The sequence below is a fragment of the Aphis gossypii genome, chromosome 3 (genome assembly GCF_020184175.1).
Source record: "Aphis gossypii isolate Hap1 chromosome 3, ASM2018417v2, whole genome shotgun sequence".
NCBI lineage: Eukaryota > Metazoa > Arthropoda > Insecta > Hemiptera > Aphididae > Aphis > Aphis gossypii.
In genome coordinates, this window is record NC_065532.1 from 39,902,064 (window position 1) to 39,919,260 (window position 17,197).

Here is a 17,197-nt window from a genome sequence, read left to right on the forward strand (position 1 = left end):
GTATCTACCTATAAAAAATAAAATATTTAGTTTCCAAACTTTGACACAGTTATCGATAACGCAAGCTACCGTAAGTAAAGATATATATATATATATACGACATAATTGTTCATTGATTCTAAAGATGTTAAGTAATTTTAAAAATCTTAACAATTTACGGAAATAAGAAATAATTATAGAAATTTAAAAAAATGTTATGGTGTATAATAATTAATAATTTTAAAATATAATATGTTAATCAATATTCAACTGGATTATTTTAAAATTCAATTTACATCACGAAAACACATTAAAAAATGCGACGACGGTGTTAGACTGCAATTTATACTTACTATGGTTTTTTTTCTAATTATTAAACAAAACTAAATGTACATAATAATTGTGTTACTGTGATTGTCCGAAGTGTGAAACAGGTTTATTTTTTTAGATTCGGACAATAAATTAAAAGCAAATTTAAATCATCAAATCAATCATTTTAAATTTACTACAGTTACACATTAATATATGTATAAATCATGTACTCGTACAAAAGAAAATTAAATATTTCTATTAATTACTGATTGTTTAGACCTATACATCGTTGGCAGTTATATTAATGATACCAAATTTTCATTTCGTTTGACCCTCAAAACTCTAAAAAAAATAATAAACATCATAAAAATATAATATTAAGAAAAATAAATAATCATACAATACCTTAGAGGCCATGCTATGTAATAATTCAGAAGTCATTATTCCTGTTTGTTCTACCATTTTGTATAAAAACCCATCTTTGTTCTTCAGTAAATTATGTGGATGATCAAATTCAACTACTGTGCCCGCGTCCATAACAAGTACCCGTTCAGAATCCATAATAGTATTCAATCTGTGAGCAATTGTTAGTACTGTGCATGATTTGAATTTATTTTTAATTGTATATTGAATTAATGCATCGGTTCTGTGAGACAAAAAATTACAATTATTATACTTATGAGTTAACACTGTATTTTAATTAACAGCAGGCAACAGAAATTAATCTAGATATTTATTACTGTGGATCGACGTTGGCAGTAGCTTCGTCCAATATAATAATTTTATTATTTCGAATTATAGCCCTGGCTAAGCATAACAACTGTCTTTGGCCGACACTGAAATTAGAACCAAAAGCAGAGATTTTTGAATTTAAACCAGCTGGCAAACTTTCAGCGACAGTTTTTAGTTCCACCTGAAATAATAAAAATAATAATAATAGTTTTCATTCATATTAAAATATTTTAATTGAAAAATAAAACGTAGAAATAAATATTAAAAAAAACCAAGAAATTACTTCATCTAAAGCGTTCCAAAGGACCATGTCAGGGTATTCATCAAATGGATCTAAATTTGATCGCATTGTTCCTGAAAACAAAACTGGTTCTTGAGGGATGATTGATAACTTAGATCTCAAGTCGTGTAAACCCAAATCGTGTATTTCTATATTATCAATTAAGATAGACCCTTCATTCAGAGCAAATCTAAACATTGCCCCGATAAAGGACGATTTACCGGCACCTGTCCTACCAACGATTCCGACCTAAATAAACGTTACATTAATATCATTATTATACCAAATAAAAAAATCGACTAAAATTAATAAAATTACTTTTTCCATCGGCTGTATTTGAACATTGAGATTTTTCAAAACATATGGCGAATCTAGATCGTAACGAAGATTAAAATTGCGAAATTCAATTTTTCCCAAAAAAGGCCAACCTTCGGGAGGTGTGTTTTCTATAAAAAAATTCATCAAAAATTGTATGTATATTATAATAATGTAACTTATGAATAAGATTTGATGTATTACCAGAGGGAGATTGAAAATTAGCTTCCTGTGGTAAATCTGTATATTCTAGTACTCTTTCGAAAGAAGTCATTAGGTTTTCTAAGACTGATATTTGTCTTATTCCCCATTGAGTTATTGAAGTCAATGTAATTGTTTGAGTAATAGTTAGACCAACATTTCCTCCAAAATTATCTAAACGCATATAGAACAATTTTTATAAATAACACATGTTTAAAAAAAACGTAAATTGCATTTATTAATCCAAATATTTTAAACTTACCTTTTTCAATACTGAAAAAGCTGAATATTACAATACCTATATAAATAACACTGATTAGATCCAACCAGAAACCAAATGCTTGATTCGCACACAGGAACAGATCCCAAGCCGAGGAATGTAAATCCTATACAATTTTATTAATTTATTATAACTGATTAGGCAGCATTGAATGTAAACCTATACTGAATAGGTCAGAGTAATAGATGTGTTGAGGTATTTATAAATTCGATGATAAATCATTATTGAATATTATGAAAAAACAATTTGAACAGAAGCGATACATTGTCCTATATTTATATAAGGATATTTCATTGTGATATTACTATAAGAAAATTATACATTACTAGTATCTAATGCGAAAGGATGAAAAATTATTTTTCAAAAACAAATTTCTTGTATTATATAATAATATTAAATGCATATAGTGTTATATATATTGTTAATTTCAATTAACTAATACCCAAGTCAATACCGTTACACCGTAGCACTGTTTAGGCTCACTATATTATAAACAGCTTAAAATTACACTAGATAATTTCATAAAAGTTTTGTAAATATTAACATTGTAATTGTAAAATGTTTCAAATCCCTCCAAATAATGTTTTTTGAATTAAAGTAAAATAGGTTAAACTTCTAAAATCGTTGGGTACTAATTATTAAAACACTTTACTTAGAATATTAACTAATATTACTATTTCGACTCACTTGATGCTTATCAAATTCATTGATTAAAATTTGTTCTACTTTGCATGACCTTATTGTTGTTATACCTTGTAATGTTTCTTTCATGTGTGCAAATATAGGACTTCGAGCTATTTATAATAATGTAAATTGAAATTGTATTTTAACATTATAAATAATGTTAATTATTAATGATTTGAAAAATATACTTACTATTTCCTTCTAACTTTTTAATGCCTCTTGATGTAGGTAAATAGAAAACTCTTAAATAGTAGAATATTGTTACCATAACAAATGCCGGTACCATGAGATAAATATTAACATATCCAACAATAAATATGACTCCCAAAAATAACATGAATAGCTAAATATTCAAAATAAACAATCAGAATAACAATGACATGTTTTATATATTGTATGGTTTTTTATCGTTATCGAATACACTTTTTTTATAGCATACAATATAATATTATGATTGGGATGTTAAATGGATTCAATACCGTCTAATTTTTTTTCTTACCGAAACACCCCTATTTTACAGCAGCTGACAAATAATTTATTATTTAACCAGTAAAAATGCATATATATATATATATAAAAACTATTACTTTGACTAAAGATGAATAAATTTCGTGTAAGCGTATGAAAAGTAATACAGTCATTATAGGTACTTAGACAGTTATACGTTACACACACAACACATTACAATGATTACCTATTAGTTACTAGTTTACTAGTTAACTACACACACATTTTAACGATACACTCAAGACATGATATTGATTATATTGAACTCTTTCAGTTAAATCCCTAGATAGGGTGAGTATCGTATCATTTTAAATAAAATATTTTATATTTACTTGCAAACAATCCATAATAACGAATGGTAAAAACTCATCAACTGTTCCGATATCTTTTGTAAAACGGTTCAACATGTCACCTATAAACGAATGTATATATTGCACAGTAATGTAGATTAAAATGTTTGATGTAAAGTTGGAATAGGTCAAGTTAAATAATTACCAGATGATTTGTTGTTGAAAAACCACATGGTAGTTTTAATAAAACTATCAAACATTTGATTATGCACATTTATTGAAGTTCTCATACAGAACGATGTGTATGATATACCCCTGACGATAACGTTTATGATCGAAAAAGTAATTATAACTGTGTACACGATCATACAGATTTGACGAAAATTTGAAGTAAACAATAATGAACCGACTAAATCACTAGATGATAATGTACCGTTACTGGTTGATACATTATTATAACTTGTGTAGTTTTGTTCCAGATTTGCCCTAAAATAGTTGCACAGATTTATAATATCAAACTATTAAATATATTTTCATTCTTTTTTCGTTACAATACCAAAAGCTAATCCAATAATCACCACCAGTAGTCAATACTTGAGTTAAAATAAAACAAAAAAGTATAAAAAATACTTTAAGAACACTTCCACCGGCAGATAAATATGATAAATAAACATTTATCGAAACACTTCCAGACGACCGGCTTTTGTTTTTTTTTTTTGATTTTACTGCTGGTATTCTATTAATTTGAACATCATTATGAGACGATGAAATACTTTTGTTAGAACCGAGCGAATTTGAGACCAAATTTAAACTTTTATTTGTATCATTTTCTGGTTCATTTATCCCTGTATCATTTGAAGATTCTAATGATTTTGCAAATTCTAAATTGGAGGCTTGTAATTCTTGAATAGAACCTTCAGCTACTATACTACCCTAAAACGAGAATAAATACAAAATGTATAAGATTATGAACATGTTGTTATTTAGAAATATCCAAAAATTGTATATCGCTTTTATGCGTGATATTGAATTTTGACCGAAATATTATTGTAAAATTGTATGCAAATATTTACGGCTTAATGGATTTATATTTTATAAATTAAGATTTTTCAATAGAATCTCACACCTCTCATTTATACTAACATTATCCATCAGAATAATTTGACCAACATCAGTTAAATATTGTACTTGATGAGTAATTAGAACACATGTTTTTCCTTCGAGGAAATCTATTAAACAGAAATAAAATATTATTAACTATTACTTAAAAAAATAAATCAGTACCTTGTACCTTTAATGCATTTTTCAAACAAATGCCTGCCAACTTTAGTATCGACTGCCGACAAAGGATCGTCCAGTAAATATATATCAGCTTGTTTGTAAATCGCTCTAAAATCGAACATATTCAAGGTATCGCTTATAATTTATTTAAAAATATTTACTCACCTAGCTAAATTTATTCTCGCTCTCTGTCCACCACTTAGGGTAATTCCTCTTTCTCCCACCATAGTTCTATCACCATGTTGAAATTGTTTCAAATCAGATTTTAATGCACATACACTTAAAACCTAATTTAAAGCCAATTTGAAATATTTATCACTGAGGACATTTTATACAATTTTTGTAATTTTTACTTGTTTGTAACGCTCTTCGTCCATTGGTGAACCAAAGAGTATATTCTGTTTAACAGTGCCGGCAAATATCCATGGTTCTTGTGATGCATAGGACACTACTCCATTCACGGATATTTTGCCTTCAGACAGAGGCAATTCTTGTAAAATTACTTGTACCAATGAGCTCTGTAACCATTTATTTTATAATTTAGATTTATATCAATAATTATTATTGTTGTTTTCATGTACTTTTCCTGATCCTACGGGTCCTATAATTGCCACCAAACTTCCTGGTAATATATTTAAATTAATGTTTTCTAAAGTGTTGTAGGTTTGGTCATCTATCCACTTGGCAGTAGCGTTCGAAATACCTATACTAAAACTATTTGAATATCTAGTGTTTTTTTTAACATCAATATTTTCTGTAATAATTTCCGATTCTGGAGATTCTATAACTCCATTCGTTAATGATTTATCAGATTTTGAAGTACTTGGGATTTCACTATATTTTTCTTCGAGCAACATAAAATTCTATACACAAATTTTATAAAACTATTATGAGAAATAAAAATCTTATGTGTACATATTTAAAAATTTTAATATTTAAATTAATTTAAAAAAAACCCATATTTATTTATGTACCTCTATGCGTTTCAAACATATTTTCAATTCAGCCAATTGCGTTAAGCCTCGACCGAAATGCTTTGTCATAGGTTGTTGCAATACGGTATAAAATGCAATTACGACAAAAACCTAAATATGTGAATTTTTATTTTATTAATCTATTTCTCAATATTTTTAATAATATAAAAATCGCTAAAGCAGAAAAATTTAATATTTAGGAGATAATTAGTTAAGTATACGATTTACTTTTCTAATTGAAATGTTGTTTCCAAGTAATAAAAATGATATAAGACTGATTAACAGTTGAAGTCTAGTTTGAACTACTTGAAATGAAAGAGTCATAATTCCCATAAATAAAGTGCTTTGAATTTGTTTAATTTCCTTTCTGTAACAACATCAATAAGTATTATAATTATTATACGTATTATTATTGCAAATTATGGAATAATCAATGATAATTTTGAATAATATCACAAACTTTCTGATGCATTTTATAAGTTCGGCAAAAGGTTTTTCCCAGGTGTACATTTTGATTACTTGTATTCCTGAAATTACTTCGTTCATTAAACATATTCTTTTATCGGTCATTTTGGCCGTCTTCAATCGAGTTTGGGATAATTTTTGCCCCAACCAATCTGAAAATAAAACAAATAGTTTGCTAATAAGTATAATATTATTATTTTTATCAGTTGTTTAACGTACATTGTAATGGTATAAAAAATAAAAACGCAGATACTCCAATTATTGACGATACTCCAATTTCCTGCCATAAAAAATATGTAACTACGACTGTTGTTAAGGGACCAATCCATATATAATGCAATATGGTCATTCCTTGGTCAAATCGACTAACATCATTTGATATCAAATTTATTACTTTACCAGTGGTAATCTCTTCAAGGGATTTTTGACTTAAGCGTAATGCCTATATAAAATGATTACAGACATACAGTAGATAAAAAAAAACATTATTTTAAATTTTGTTATTTTTTTCTAAAAATAAAACTATATACGTTTATTGTTGTCTTTTAGAAAATTGATTTAATATGATTTTCAAAAATGTACATTGTATCTATGTATTATAACATAAAAATATATATTATAAATTATAATATTATGATATTTTTAAAAAAATTTTATCATTTGAAAATTTTAATAATTATTTAAAAATTTAATTTAATTTTTCGTGGTAAATGTGATACTAGTAAACTGTTCAGTTTGTGGAAAAATATCTGAAAAATAGATCATGGACAAATGTAAGATATTTTAACTCGATTGCAAATATATATATATAAATATATATAGTTAATAGTTTTATAACTTGAAATTCAAACATTATTGTCCATATTTCAATATTTATATCCTTTGCTTTACTATACTCTTATATACATACTCGACATCTAATATCAATCCAAACACAAAATTTAATCATAATAATATAACAATGAAATGTCTTAGCATTGCCAAAATGTAAATATTAAATAAAAATTTTAATGCATGATATTATTTATGATATATAAGTAATTTAAAAATTTTTCTTAAAATATTATTAAATATCTATACTCTGTTATTTATTAGTGATTCCACACCAAAACTTTACTTAGACAATAATATATATTATGTACAATTGATCGACAAGTAAAAAATAATGTATTAACACGTTATACAGTTGCTGCTTCTCGCGTTATTGTTGATCAATATTTTCATCACTCATTCAAAACATGTGTATCTATTCGACTACTTATACTTAAATAATATTTTTTAGAAATTTACCTTTCTATATATGAGAGAACAGGAAGAAACTCGCATCTTCATCCCACATTCTAAGTTTTTTTCCACTCCAAAATGTGATAATATCATAACCATTAACAGTGCGAATACTATACCAGTTGCATAAATATATGCATGATTCAAGTCAGTAGTAGTGGAACCATCGGGGTTGAAATATGCTAAAAACCCGCCAACTAAAAGGGGCTGAGATACTCTATATAACATAATAAAAATGGTTAATTACGTCATAAATGAATTGTATAAAATATTTTACAACAAAACACACAAATAAAAATATTTAACTCTCCACTGTAGTTCCAGTAAATTACGAATGGGTCACTGAATAATTATTATACTATATACCATGTACTGTATACCATATTATACATTATTAATATTAACTTTTCAACAATACCACCTTACCGAGAACAGTTTGTTCCACTATGTTAATCTAGAAATATAGACAATATTTTAAAACCAATTTTTATAATATTTTGAAAATATGATTGCGTGTAGTAATATTCTTAATATTATATTTAAATCCCCACGAATAATAATAATAATAATAATAAATTATACATGATGAAAAAATGTTTTCAATCTACCAGTATATGATATAATATAATAAAACAACCAAATTAAATGACTGTAATAAAAAGGTAATAACTTTGTAGCTATATATAAACTAAACATAAGGATCATGAAATACTTAGGCTGTGATATAGGCTGAAAGACCATTTCTATCTACATAGTCGAATTCAAATTTAATAGACACATAATAGTGATTAGTGGCGCACTCATTGTCTTATGTACAGCAGAACAGTACTTTATTTCTCGCCTCTTAAATTTGTATAGGTACCTATAAAACTATAATATTTTTAATTCCATATCAAAGCATGACCAAAAATTAACATGAACTAGTTATAAAAATGAATATAAATATTTGAAAAATTAATTCAAATTTAAAAAAAGAATTAACTACCATGTATCTCCTTAGATTTGCAGTAGTGAAACTGACTCTTTTGTTCTACAGAATATTTGTATACATAGAAAACAAACTTTACACATCCATCGACCGGTGCATATATAATATAAGAGGCTTCAAATTCAACATTAAATCTTAAATTTTGAAATGGTCTATATCGATGTTATAGACATACTGACCGAATAGGTACTACCAGCTATATGTAGATCGATATTTATACGTTTAATACATTAAATAAACAAGCCAATTTTATAAGTTAAAGTTCAAATTTTTACAAAATATATCAAAATCACAAAAATTTGCAAATAATTTTGTAATTGAAAAATCATAAAAATGTTTGTGTTTATAACTAAGGATTGAAAATACAATACTAAGATTTCCCTAAGTTTTCCATAAAGCTGCTATAAAGAAAACTCGACGCATCATTATAGAAAAAGTTTTAAGTGCGTTAGAATTTTAAATGTTTTCTAAATAGCGTAACGATAACGATATATCCTCAAACGATTTTAAATATTTTATATTAGGTATTCAAAAAGTATAAGTCGTAGATAATTGAAAATTTCACCAGTTTTTAAGATTTTCATGTTCTTTATATTCAAAATATATTGCCTTTTTTAACTATTTATAGACAATTGAAATTTTTAATTATTCTAAGTATTTTTTTTTTTTAAGTGTCGATAAAATTTTTTTGGCGGAGTCAAAATACTTGAAAAATTAAATCAAAATTTCTCATAAATTATTCTTATGGTGATAAAAAAATTATAAGAACACATAGGCACAATTTTTTTTACTAGCATTTGAAGTTCAAATATTGACAAAAATTCGTCAAAATCATGAATATTTGCAAATTATTTTGTAGGTATAATTTATAAAAGTGTTTGTATAAGTAGCTAAAAGTTGAAAATGTAATACAAGATTTTCCATAAGTTTAGCTTACAATTATTATAAAAAACTTAAATTTTGGTGTATTCAGGCCATTAAAACATAAACCATCTTTTTCAATAACCACTGAAAATTATATCCTAGGCTGACAAATCATCTTCGTTCAGAATCGTTTTTCGTAAACAATGATATCTACTATTAGATTCAAATAATTTAACACTTCTATAATATGTATACATATCCAAATATATCAATATATGTCTTGATTTATAAAAAAAAAGGATAATGAACATAAAAAGTTCTTACTTAAACACAATATCATTCATTGCGAATAGAAATCCAATTGATAAATATTTATATCCAAATAATTTAAAAAAAGTTCTTATCAGACTAGGCTTACGGTTGGCAGAGTATGCATTGATCAATTCTAATTGCCATTCCCTAAAAAACGTAAAACAAAAATTAATTTAAACATAATAATAAGAGAAATAATGTTTAATTTTAGTTCATTTACTTTTCTAATTTATCACCTAATGATGATGATAGCTGATCGTCTAAAGTCGTATACAAATCGGTTTCATCTAAATCCCTGGTTTGTCCTGTTTTAAACAGATTTAACATCCAGCTAAACAAACATAATTTTAGTTGATTTCAGATTAACTGGTTTTAATATAATTAAAATTATTGTTTTTTACTATACAGAACATAGCCTTCATATTATAAATAAACCAAAATCTACTCGTATATTGTATTACCATTAGTTATTTAATTTATTAATAACCTTACCAAGATAAATTATAGATATATCAATAATTTCACTAATTTTATGGATTTAGATTTGCTCTATTTATTGTTCAAATTTGGTAAATCTACCGTTTCTTATGTCCAGTAAAAACCTAAAATGCTTCCACATAAAGCGGTTTTTATTAAATGATAACATTGAAAAATTAATTAATTTTTTTCAAATAAAATAAATTATTACTATTTGGTTGCATAAAGCACTATATATGACGGTTGTGAGATGCTTTAAAAGTAAAACATGCATTTATAGACTTATCGCTGGTTCCGTCGCGGATACAAATCAAACTATTTATATAAGAATATTATGCGGTCAATCATAATAATTAACAAAAATATTGTGTTCATTTTTACCACGCTATCTATTGGCAGCTAACAATTATAAATAAAATTTTAGTCACTGAAAATCCCTTTATCAAATACCAGCTATACCATTCATGCCTATTTGTATATTCTACATTTAACGTTATTACCTACGTGTCACTTTCTAATTGCTACATAAAAGATAACTGAACATTAATATTAAACTAATGCGTTCACAAATTTAATGAGTTGAGCAAAATATAGATAATAATAATGAATTTCCATACACATGTCACGGTGTGGCGTCAATGTCCTAAAAAGATTATATTGTATCTATTGTGAACTAAATTCAATCTATAGGTACCTATTTATCCCATATAGAATACAAAATTAGCAGCAGTGCAGCATATAATGTTATGATATTATAAATATTAAATACTTTGATGATATACATATTTTCTGGGTCCTGTATCCTAGTTAACATATTACCCATCATGCATTCATTACACACCACGTTAACACAAACTCGAGGTAACCGGAAAACGACCTGTTCGTGTAAAAAAATGTGTGTAACCCTATACAATAATATAAAACTTATCGCGTACCAGAGCAGATTAAATCAAATAAGCTTATATTGAAAGCACAGACCTCTATACTAACTTTATATCTGTGATTAAAATATACAATCAATTATATATTATTTATAATAAATATATAATATACAAAGTGGTTATTTTACATTATTACATTGATGTCATGAAAATAGATTTGAAAAAAATTTTTTTTTTGCGAATTGATATTACAAAAATTTAAATTCTCGTAAAAGGATTACTAGTGGATGGTATAAAAAAGTTGGAACTGGTACCTGGGTGAACACTATCGAGATTATACTATTATAAGTATTATAGGTAATATAGTATCGAACTAGATCACAGACATATCATAATATAAGAAGTACGAGAGATACATAAGATAAGGCATTGATAAAACTGCTAAGTTGTAATAAAGATTAAAGTGATAGTAAGGTATACATATACGAGTAATCAAACGATAATAAGAAATGATATTTTTTGTTCGTGTTAATCAAATAAACGGAAATTTGTCGTATATTATTTTTTTAATATTATATTAAAATTTATTAAAACTGAATTATTATTTAACTGAAATAAAAAAAACTCATAAGGAACCTTGTATTAAATTTTCAAGTTTATTTGAACTCCCAAAATTTTTTTATCGACACTTAAAAAAAAAATTCCCAGAAAAATCGAAAAATTCAGTTGTTTTTAAATAGCTCAAAAAAATGAAAATTTTACTGTACATAGAAGACACTAATAGAAAGATTTGGTGACAATTTCAAGTATTTACAATGATAAGTTTTTGAGTTACAACCATATGAAAAATCAATTTGGTTGAAAACAGTTTTGCGTAAAAATTCCAGTTTTTCCGTCACTTTTTTTTTGTTTTCCTCGATTTTTTTGAAAAGCGTTGGAAAATGTTTAACCTCTATAATACACGCAAGGGTATTCACTTTGCCATGGGAAACCACCTCCGAAGTTAAAATCAATACATTCATCACTTTGTTCAGAATCTAAAAAAATATGGCCAATGGGGATGCAAACCCCATGAACCCCCCACCCCTCGCGAGTATACCACTGCGGAGTACATAATATAGTTTCCTTAAATTATGATTTTTGTTATACTGTAACACATAATTACCTACATGTCAAAATTATTATGAAAATGTATTTTTATAATTATTTTCCGAAATCAATAGTTAGCATAAATATTTTACATGTATGATAATAATATGGTATATTGATATACTTATTAAATAGAATTCATCATACAATTTATTATTTATTGAATATTTTCGGTATTAGTGTAACTATTTATTTACAAGTTTGTTAAAATTAAATAGCTTTTTAAAAAGTTGAATTTAACATCTTAACAAAATATAAAATAATTAAATCTGTTTACCTGTATGTAGCAAATTCAAAAATATTTGCATTGCATTTTGGATTCAATGGCCGTTTTATCTCACCATTTTCATCTGTTGTAAACCTAAAATAATAAATAATAATAATCTAACAATCTGTATGTATTAAATATTTTCTAAAACCAACCTGTTCATGATGTTAAGCGTTTTATGAATGTAATAACTTTAAGTGTCGTTTTTCTATAAAAAAAATATATATATATTAAATATACAAATTTATACATATTTGTTTAATGATAATATATAACAGTATAACACCGGTTGATATTATTACTAAGAGTTCAAACAATGAAGAATTATTTCAACCAACGTGCGCTAATCCTCTGTCAGTCATGTACTCATGTTCATACGATTAAAATTATTTTGAAAACTAATATTATAGATTTTTTGATTTTTATAATTGTACTAGTAGGTACCTATTTAAAAATTTAAAATTAAATAGAACATTGTTCCAACATAATACTAGTATATAATATGTACTATGTAAACTAACTAAATAACGCATAACATTGCATATTATATTAACAGAGTTGAATTTTCTCAGAATAAGCACATATTTTTATATAACTTATAGACTACAGTGGATAACATCTTCACAACTATTTAATCTCGCATTTAATATTATATACTATTTAATATTTCTATGAATATCAATATTTACATTAATCACGCAATACTATATAATGGCATATGTTACGATTGATTAGTCGTATTGTCGACAGTTTTAAATCAAACATACCAACATACTAGTTATTAATATTATTTTATTTTAAACAGACTATAATATTCTGTTATATAAGTCGATTTACCGTTTAATAATAAAACAAAAAGTTAGTAACAATAGTCAAATACGTAAAACGAGGGAAAATAAAAATAAATAATTGTATTCATTAAAAACAAAATTTAAAAATTTAAAAATTAATATATAACTATTATATACGATTGTATAAACACTATAAACTACCTACATATACCTTACATATATAATACATTATACAATCATGTACAATAATATAGAATGTACTTATATCAAAACTCCAATTTTTAAATTTCCCCCTAGTTTTTAATTGAAAGTTAACAAATACGAATTAGCCTTCAATTAGCTATTTGGATGCAATTATCAGATATAATGTATAATGTGTACATAACATGCTACTAACGTGGCAAGGGGAGGGGGGAACTAGTGTGTACATTGTACAGTTAAATATTAAATTATTATATTTATCATTATACACCAGAACCCATAAATTAAAATAATCATTAAAATATTAAATATATTTCATACAGCACATTTTATAATAAATTATATTATACATTGGAAAGGAGGGAGGCTACTTAGCCTACATCTCTCTCAAAAGCCAAACCATACTAAACAGTTGACATAAGATAAATGGGCACGGCGGCAGCGGTCCTTATATCAATATAAGTGTATCCCAAACTAGCCACTAAGTGCTGTAGCTATTTTTTTTATTTTTTATTTTTTGTTATGCATATATTTAAATTTGTGCTTAGTTACTATCAATTCGTCCAAGGTATGGTTGAAAATTGTAATATAGTACTATAATAAAGATGGTGCACATTTTTTTTTTCGTAGTGCACATTAATTGTAGTAATTTCGTGGTGCACAAAGTATGTCTGCATATAGTACACACAAAAATAACCACTGACTAAGTGTACTTCGATTTCGACCGCGTTGAGTCGATTGTTTTTTACATATATTTTTTTTGTGCATTAGTTAATAAAATATTAAAATCTGTAATTGTCATTATAAAAGTCTTAAGCAGAATATTTACTTTTTATTTCATAACGTATTATCCGCTTTAAAATGTTCAGTGAAAATATTCTTGATTTGTACGATTTCGATGTATTCATGGTAATTGTTTCGGGGAACGATTATTTTCTAAAATAAAATTGATAAAAAACAGATTATGAACATATCGCAATGGCACAAGTTCGACTTTCCGGAATAGCTTTTCAAATCAAAATAAAATTTTAAATATTTAATAATTTATAAATAATTTTTTTTATTGCATGATATTATATTTTATTTGTGTGTTAATTATTTTAGTTTAATTGCATAAATTTTCAACCATATAGTTTTGATCAAAATATCTTTTGCATTAAATTTTAATATTAATTATTATTATAATTATTATATTATATTCACTTGTATTAACAATTAATACAATATTAATTACGAGTAATTGAAAAATAATAACCATTACAAAATACCTAAGGATGGGTCCTATGTCTCCACATTCCTAAATCTATCCCTGGATATGTTTGGTAATAAGTAATAACATCCAAAACGGAGAATTCTTGGTTTTACTTGTCCGGGCGTTCCGGCTACTGTTGCCATTGTTGCCTATATCTAACTTGTATACTACGAAACCGTCAACAAAACAACTGTTATATTAATATTGTAAATATTTTATCGAGGGGAAAAAAATTTATATTTTTTGAATCAGGATAAATTATCAGTGAATACTGATCTGAAGCCACAATAATTCAATTCTCGTGAACGCCATTGGTTCTCTTCCTCCGCCCCTTTGTCATCCATTTACCCTTACACAGTTGTTTGTAAGTATTTTTGTTATTGTTTTGAGATAATTTATACCTACTTGTTTATTGTTATGAAAATTACTTTAGTTATATTATGTTATATCATGTTATAATAGGTACAAATAACATTTGTTGTGTACTCACAAAAAAAAATTGTTTTCGTTTAATAATGATGTATTGTTCATATACATGTATCTACATCGTGTTGCATAGTTTGAGTTGAAATGGTCTACAGCCAAGACAAATATATTAAAACTTAGTAGAGTTAGAGTATTAAAAGAATTAGGTACGAATTGTGGATGTTCATTTCTAGTTTTATAGGAATAATAATAATTTTATTTTCGTAGCAATTTGTATACATATATATTAAATGTGTGTGTGTGTACTAGTGAGTCGCGGATGTAGTAATGATGGAAACATCTTGGATATCATTAATTGTCTTATAAAGTTAGCTATAAAAAAGTTGATCATTTTGTTAGAAACCAACAATCAAGGTAATCTAATCGTCCTGAGTATGCTCCAGGTATATTTCCATCAACAAACAAAAAAATGTAATTAAAGATGTTCATTAATGTTTATGATACAAAGGATATTTTAATCGTTTTTACAATCCACCGTTTCTAGCATTGAATATCCTAATCAAATTCAATTAAATAATACTGCTAACTTTGTAATACACCCTAACTTTTAAATTTTATTGGAGTACAAGTTTCATTTGATGTTTTATAGATACAAAATAATTTCTCCTACAACATTACTATTGCGTCGATGCATTTGTTTAATTTACTACCTATAATTAATAATTTAATAAATTATTTGAAATTTTAATTTTTTTGTTAACACTTTTAGATGAGTATTTGTGATGTTCTCAATATCTATAAATATTATGAAAATGATAAAAGTCAAGTTACTTTCCATTTTATGTCAATTCTAAACTGCGGTGGCAAGTATAATACAGGAGTTCCACGTATATCCACTTTGTATGTACTGTTGTGCTGACAAAAGTTGTACTAGATACTTTTCGATTTCGTGGTATATCGTTTTTTCATTACTGGTAATATTTTAAACTTTTGAGATTAATAACCTATAAAAAAATTTTATATTTTTTACAAGATATTTGTAAATATTACATTATTTAATAGAATATTAGAATATCAAATTTCCAATGATTTTTGTTTTTACTATTTTAATTATTATAGTTGCGGTATAAAATATAAAATTAACAATTTTATTTTTCCAGGAAAAAATAAAACGGCGTACTGACGTAAGCCGTAGACATATATTCACATATATTTCACGCATTTTTTTGTTGACTTTTTTTTTTTTTTAATTATATACAGTTAAATACATAATTTTAATTAATAAACCACTTAACAAAGTGGAGTGTTGATATACAATTATGTTGATGTACACAACCATAAATTCTAGTATATTTGATTTGTTTTTTGAACTATCTAATATTTTTATTTCATTTTCATGGTCACCCTATTTCAATCACCTGCAAACATTAGATTTACATTATTATAAATGTTTAACTATTCTTTTATAAAACTATTATAACTATTATAATTATTTTTTATAACTATTCTTTTTATATATTTTAAAATAATTCAGCTATTTACCTATGTTTTCAATATTATTTAATCCGGTATCCAACGGTAATTCACCTAGTATAATGTAATATATGTCGTAACAAATCTATAGCTCGTTTTTATTTCGTAATCAAATCAAAATTCAAAAGTGAAAATGTGAAAATTTAATTATCAATTATTATTTTTTTTTTGTATTTTGAGAACATCATGCTTTTAAAAAACAAAATAATTTTAAAATGTATTTCAAGTACATTTAATTAAAATACTGACCTCTCCTATATCACACTTTAGAACAAATATACTAATATGCGCGAAGGAGTCTTGAGTGTAACCTATCGTATGGTATATGAAACAAAATCATACGAACCATACTTCCATACTAAAATCTGATAAAAATAATAAGTACACTTTAAAAATACGTTAGCCAAGAAAATCTTTATTAACCTCACTGCATATGTCATTAAGAAAATAGAAGTAAATAATAATATTTCA

General features: G+C 25.7%; 1 protein-coding gene across 18 annotated transcripts in view; it reads right to left on the reverse strand.

The window, feature by feature from the left end:
* Positions 1-452: 452 nt before the first annotated feature.
* The window catches only part of LOC114132355 (ATP-binding cassette sub-family C member 4-like), a 38,482-nt gene continuing 21,737 nt past the window's right edge, over positions 453-17,197 (reverse strand). For 3 of the 18 annotated variants that reach the window (XM_050202929.1, XM_050202934.1, XM_050202927.1), the window contains exons 2-27: positions 12,679-12,731; positions 12,533-12,616; positions 9,969-10,079; positions 9,761-9,895; positions 7,591-7,801; positions 6,520-6,742; positions 6,296-6,452; positions 6,064-6,202; positions 5,836-5,946; positions 5,443-5,724; positions 5,215-5,379; positions 5,027-5,148; positions 4,872-4,969; positions 4,724-4,809; positions 4,137-4,513; positions 3,786-4,066; positions 3,623-3,702; positions 2,976-3,126; positions 2,787-2,893; positions 2,082-2,205; positions 1,823-1,993; positions 1,622-1,749; positions 1,307-1,552; positions 1,032-1,204; positions 697-937; positions 453-633 (exon numbers count right to left, since the gene is read on the reverse strand). In XM_050202929.1, coding sequence (XP_050058886.1) covers positions 610-633; positions 697-937; positions 1,032-1,204; positions 1,307-1,552; positions 1,622-1,749; positions 1,823-1,993; positions 2,082-2,205; positions 2,787-2,893; positions 2,976-3,126; positions 3,623-3,702; positions 3,786-4,066; positions 4,137-4,513; positions 4,724-4,809; positions 4,872-4,969; positions 5,027-5,148; positions 5,215-5,379; positions 5,443-5,724; positions 5,836-5,946; positions 6,064-6,202; positions 6,296-6,452; positions 6,520-6,742; positions 7,591-7,801; positions 9,761-9,895; positions 9,969-10,079; positions 12,533-12,616; positions 12,679-12,686 — 4,035 coding nt within the window. In that variant the 5' untranslated portion in view covers positions 12,687-12,731 and the 3' untranslated portion in view covers positions 453-609. Of the gene's footprint in view, positions 634-696; positions 938-1,031; positions 1,205-1,306; positions 1,553-1,621; positions 1,750-1,822; positions 1,994-2,081; positions 2,206-2,786; positions 2,894-2,975; positions 3,127-3,622; positions 3,703-3,785; positions 4,067-4,136; positions 4,514-4,723; positions 4,810-4,871; positions 4,970-5,026; positions 5,149-5,214; positions 5,380-5,442; positions 5,725-5,835; positions 5,947-6,063; positions 6,203-6,295; positions 6,453-6,519; positions 6,743-7,590; positions 7,802-9,760; positions 9,896-9,968; positions 10,080-12,532; positions 12,617-12,678; positions 12,732-14,344; positions 14,452-17,197 lie in introns of all 18 variants that reach the window. The other 15 variants (XM_050202930.1, XM_050202935.1, XM_050202931.1 and 12 more) reach the window with 14 other exon arrangements.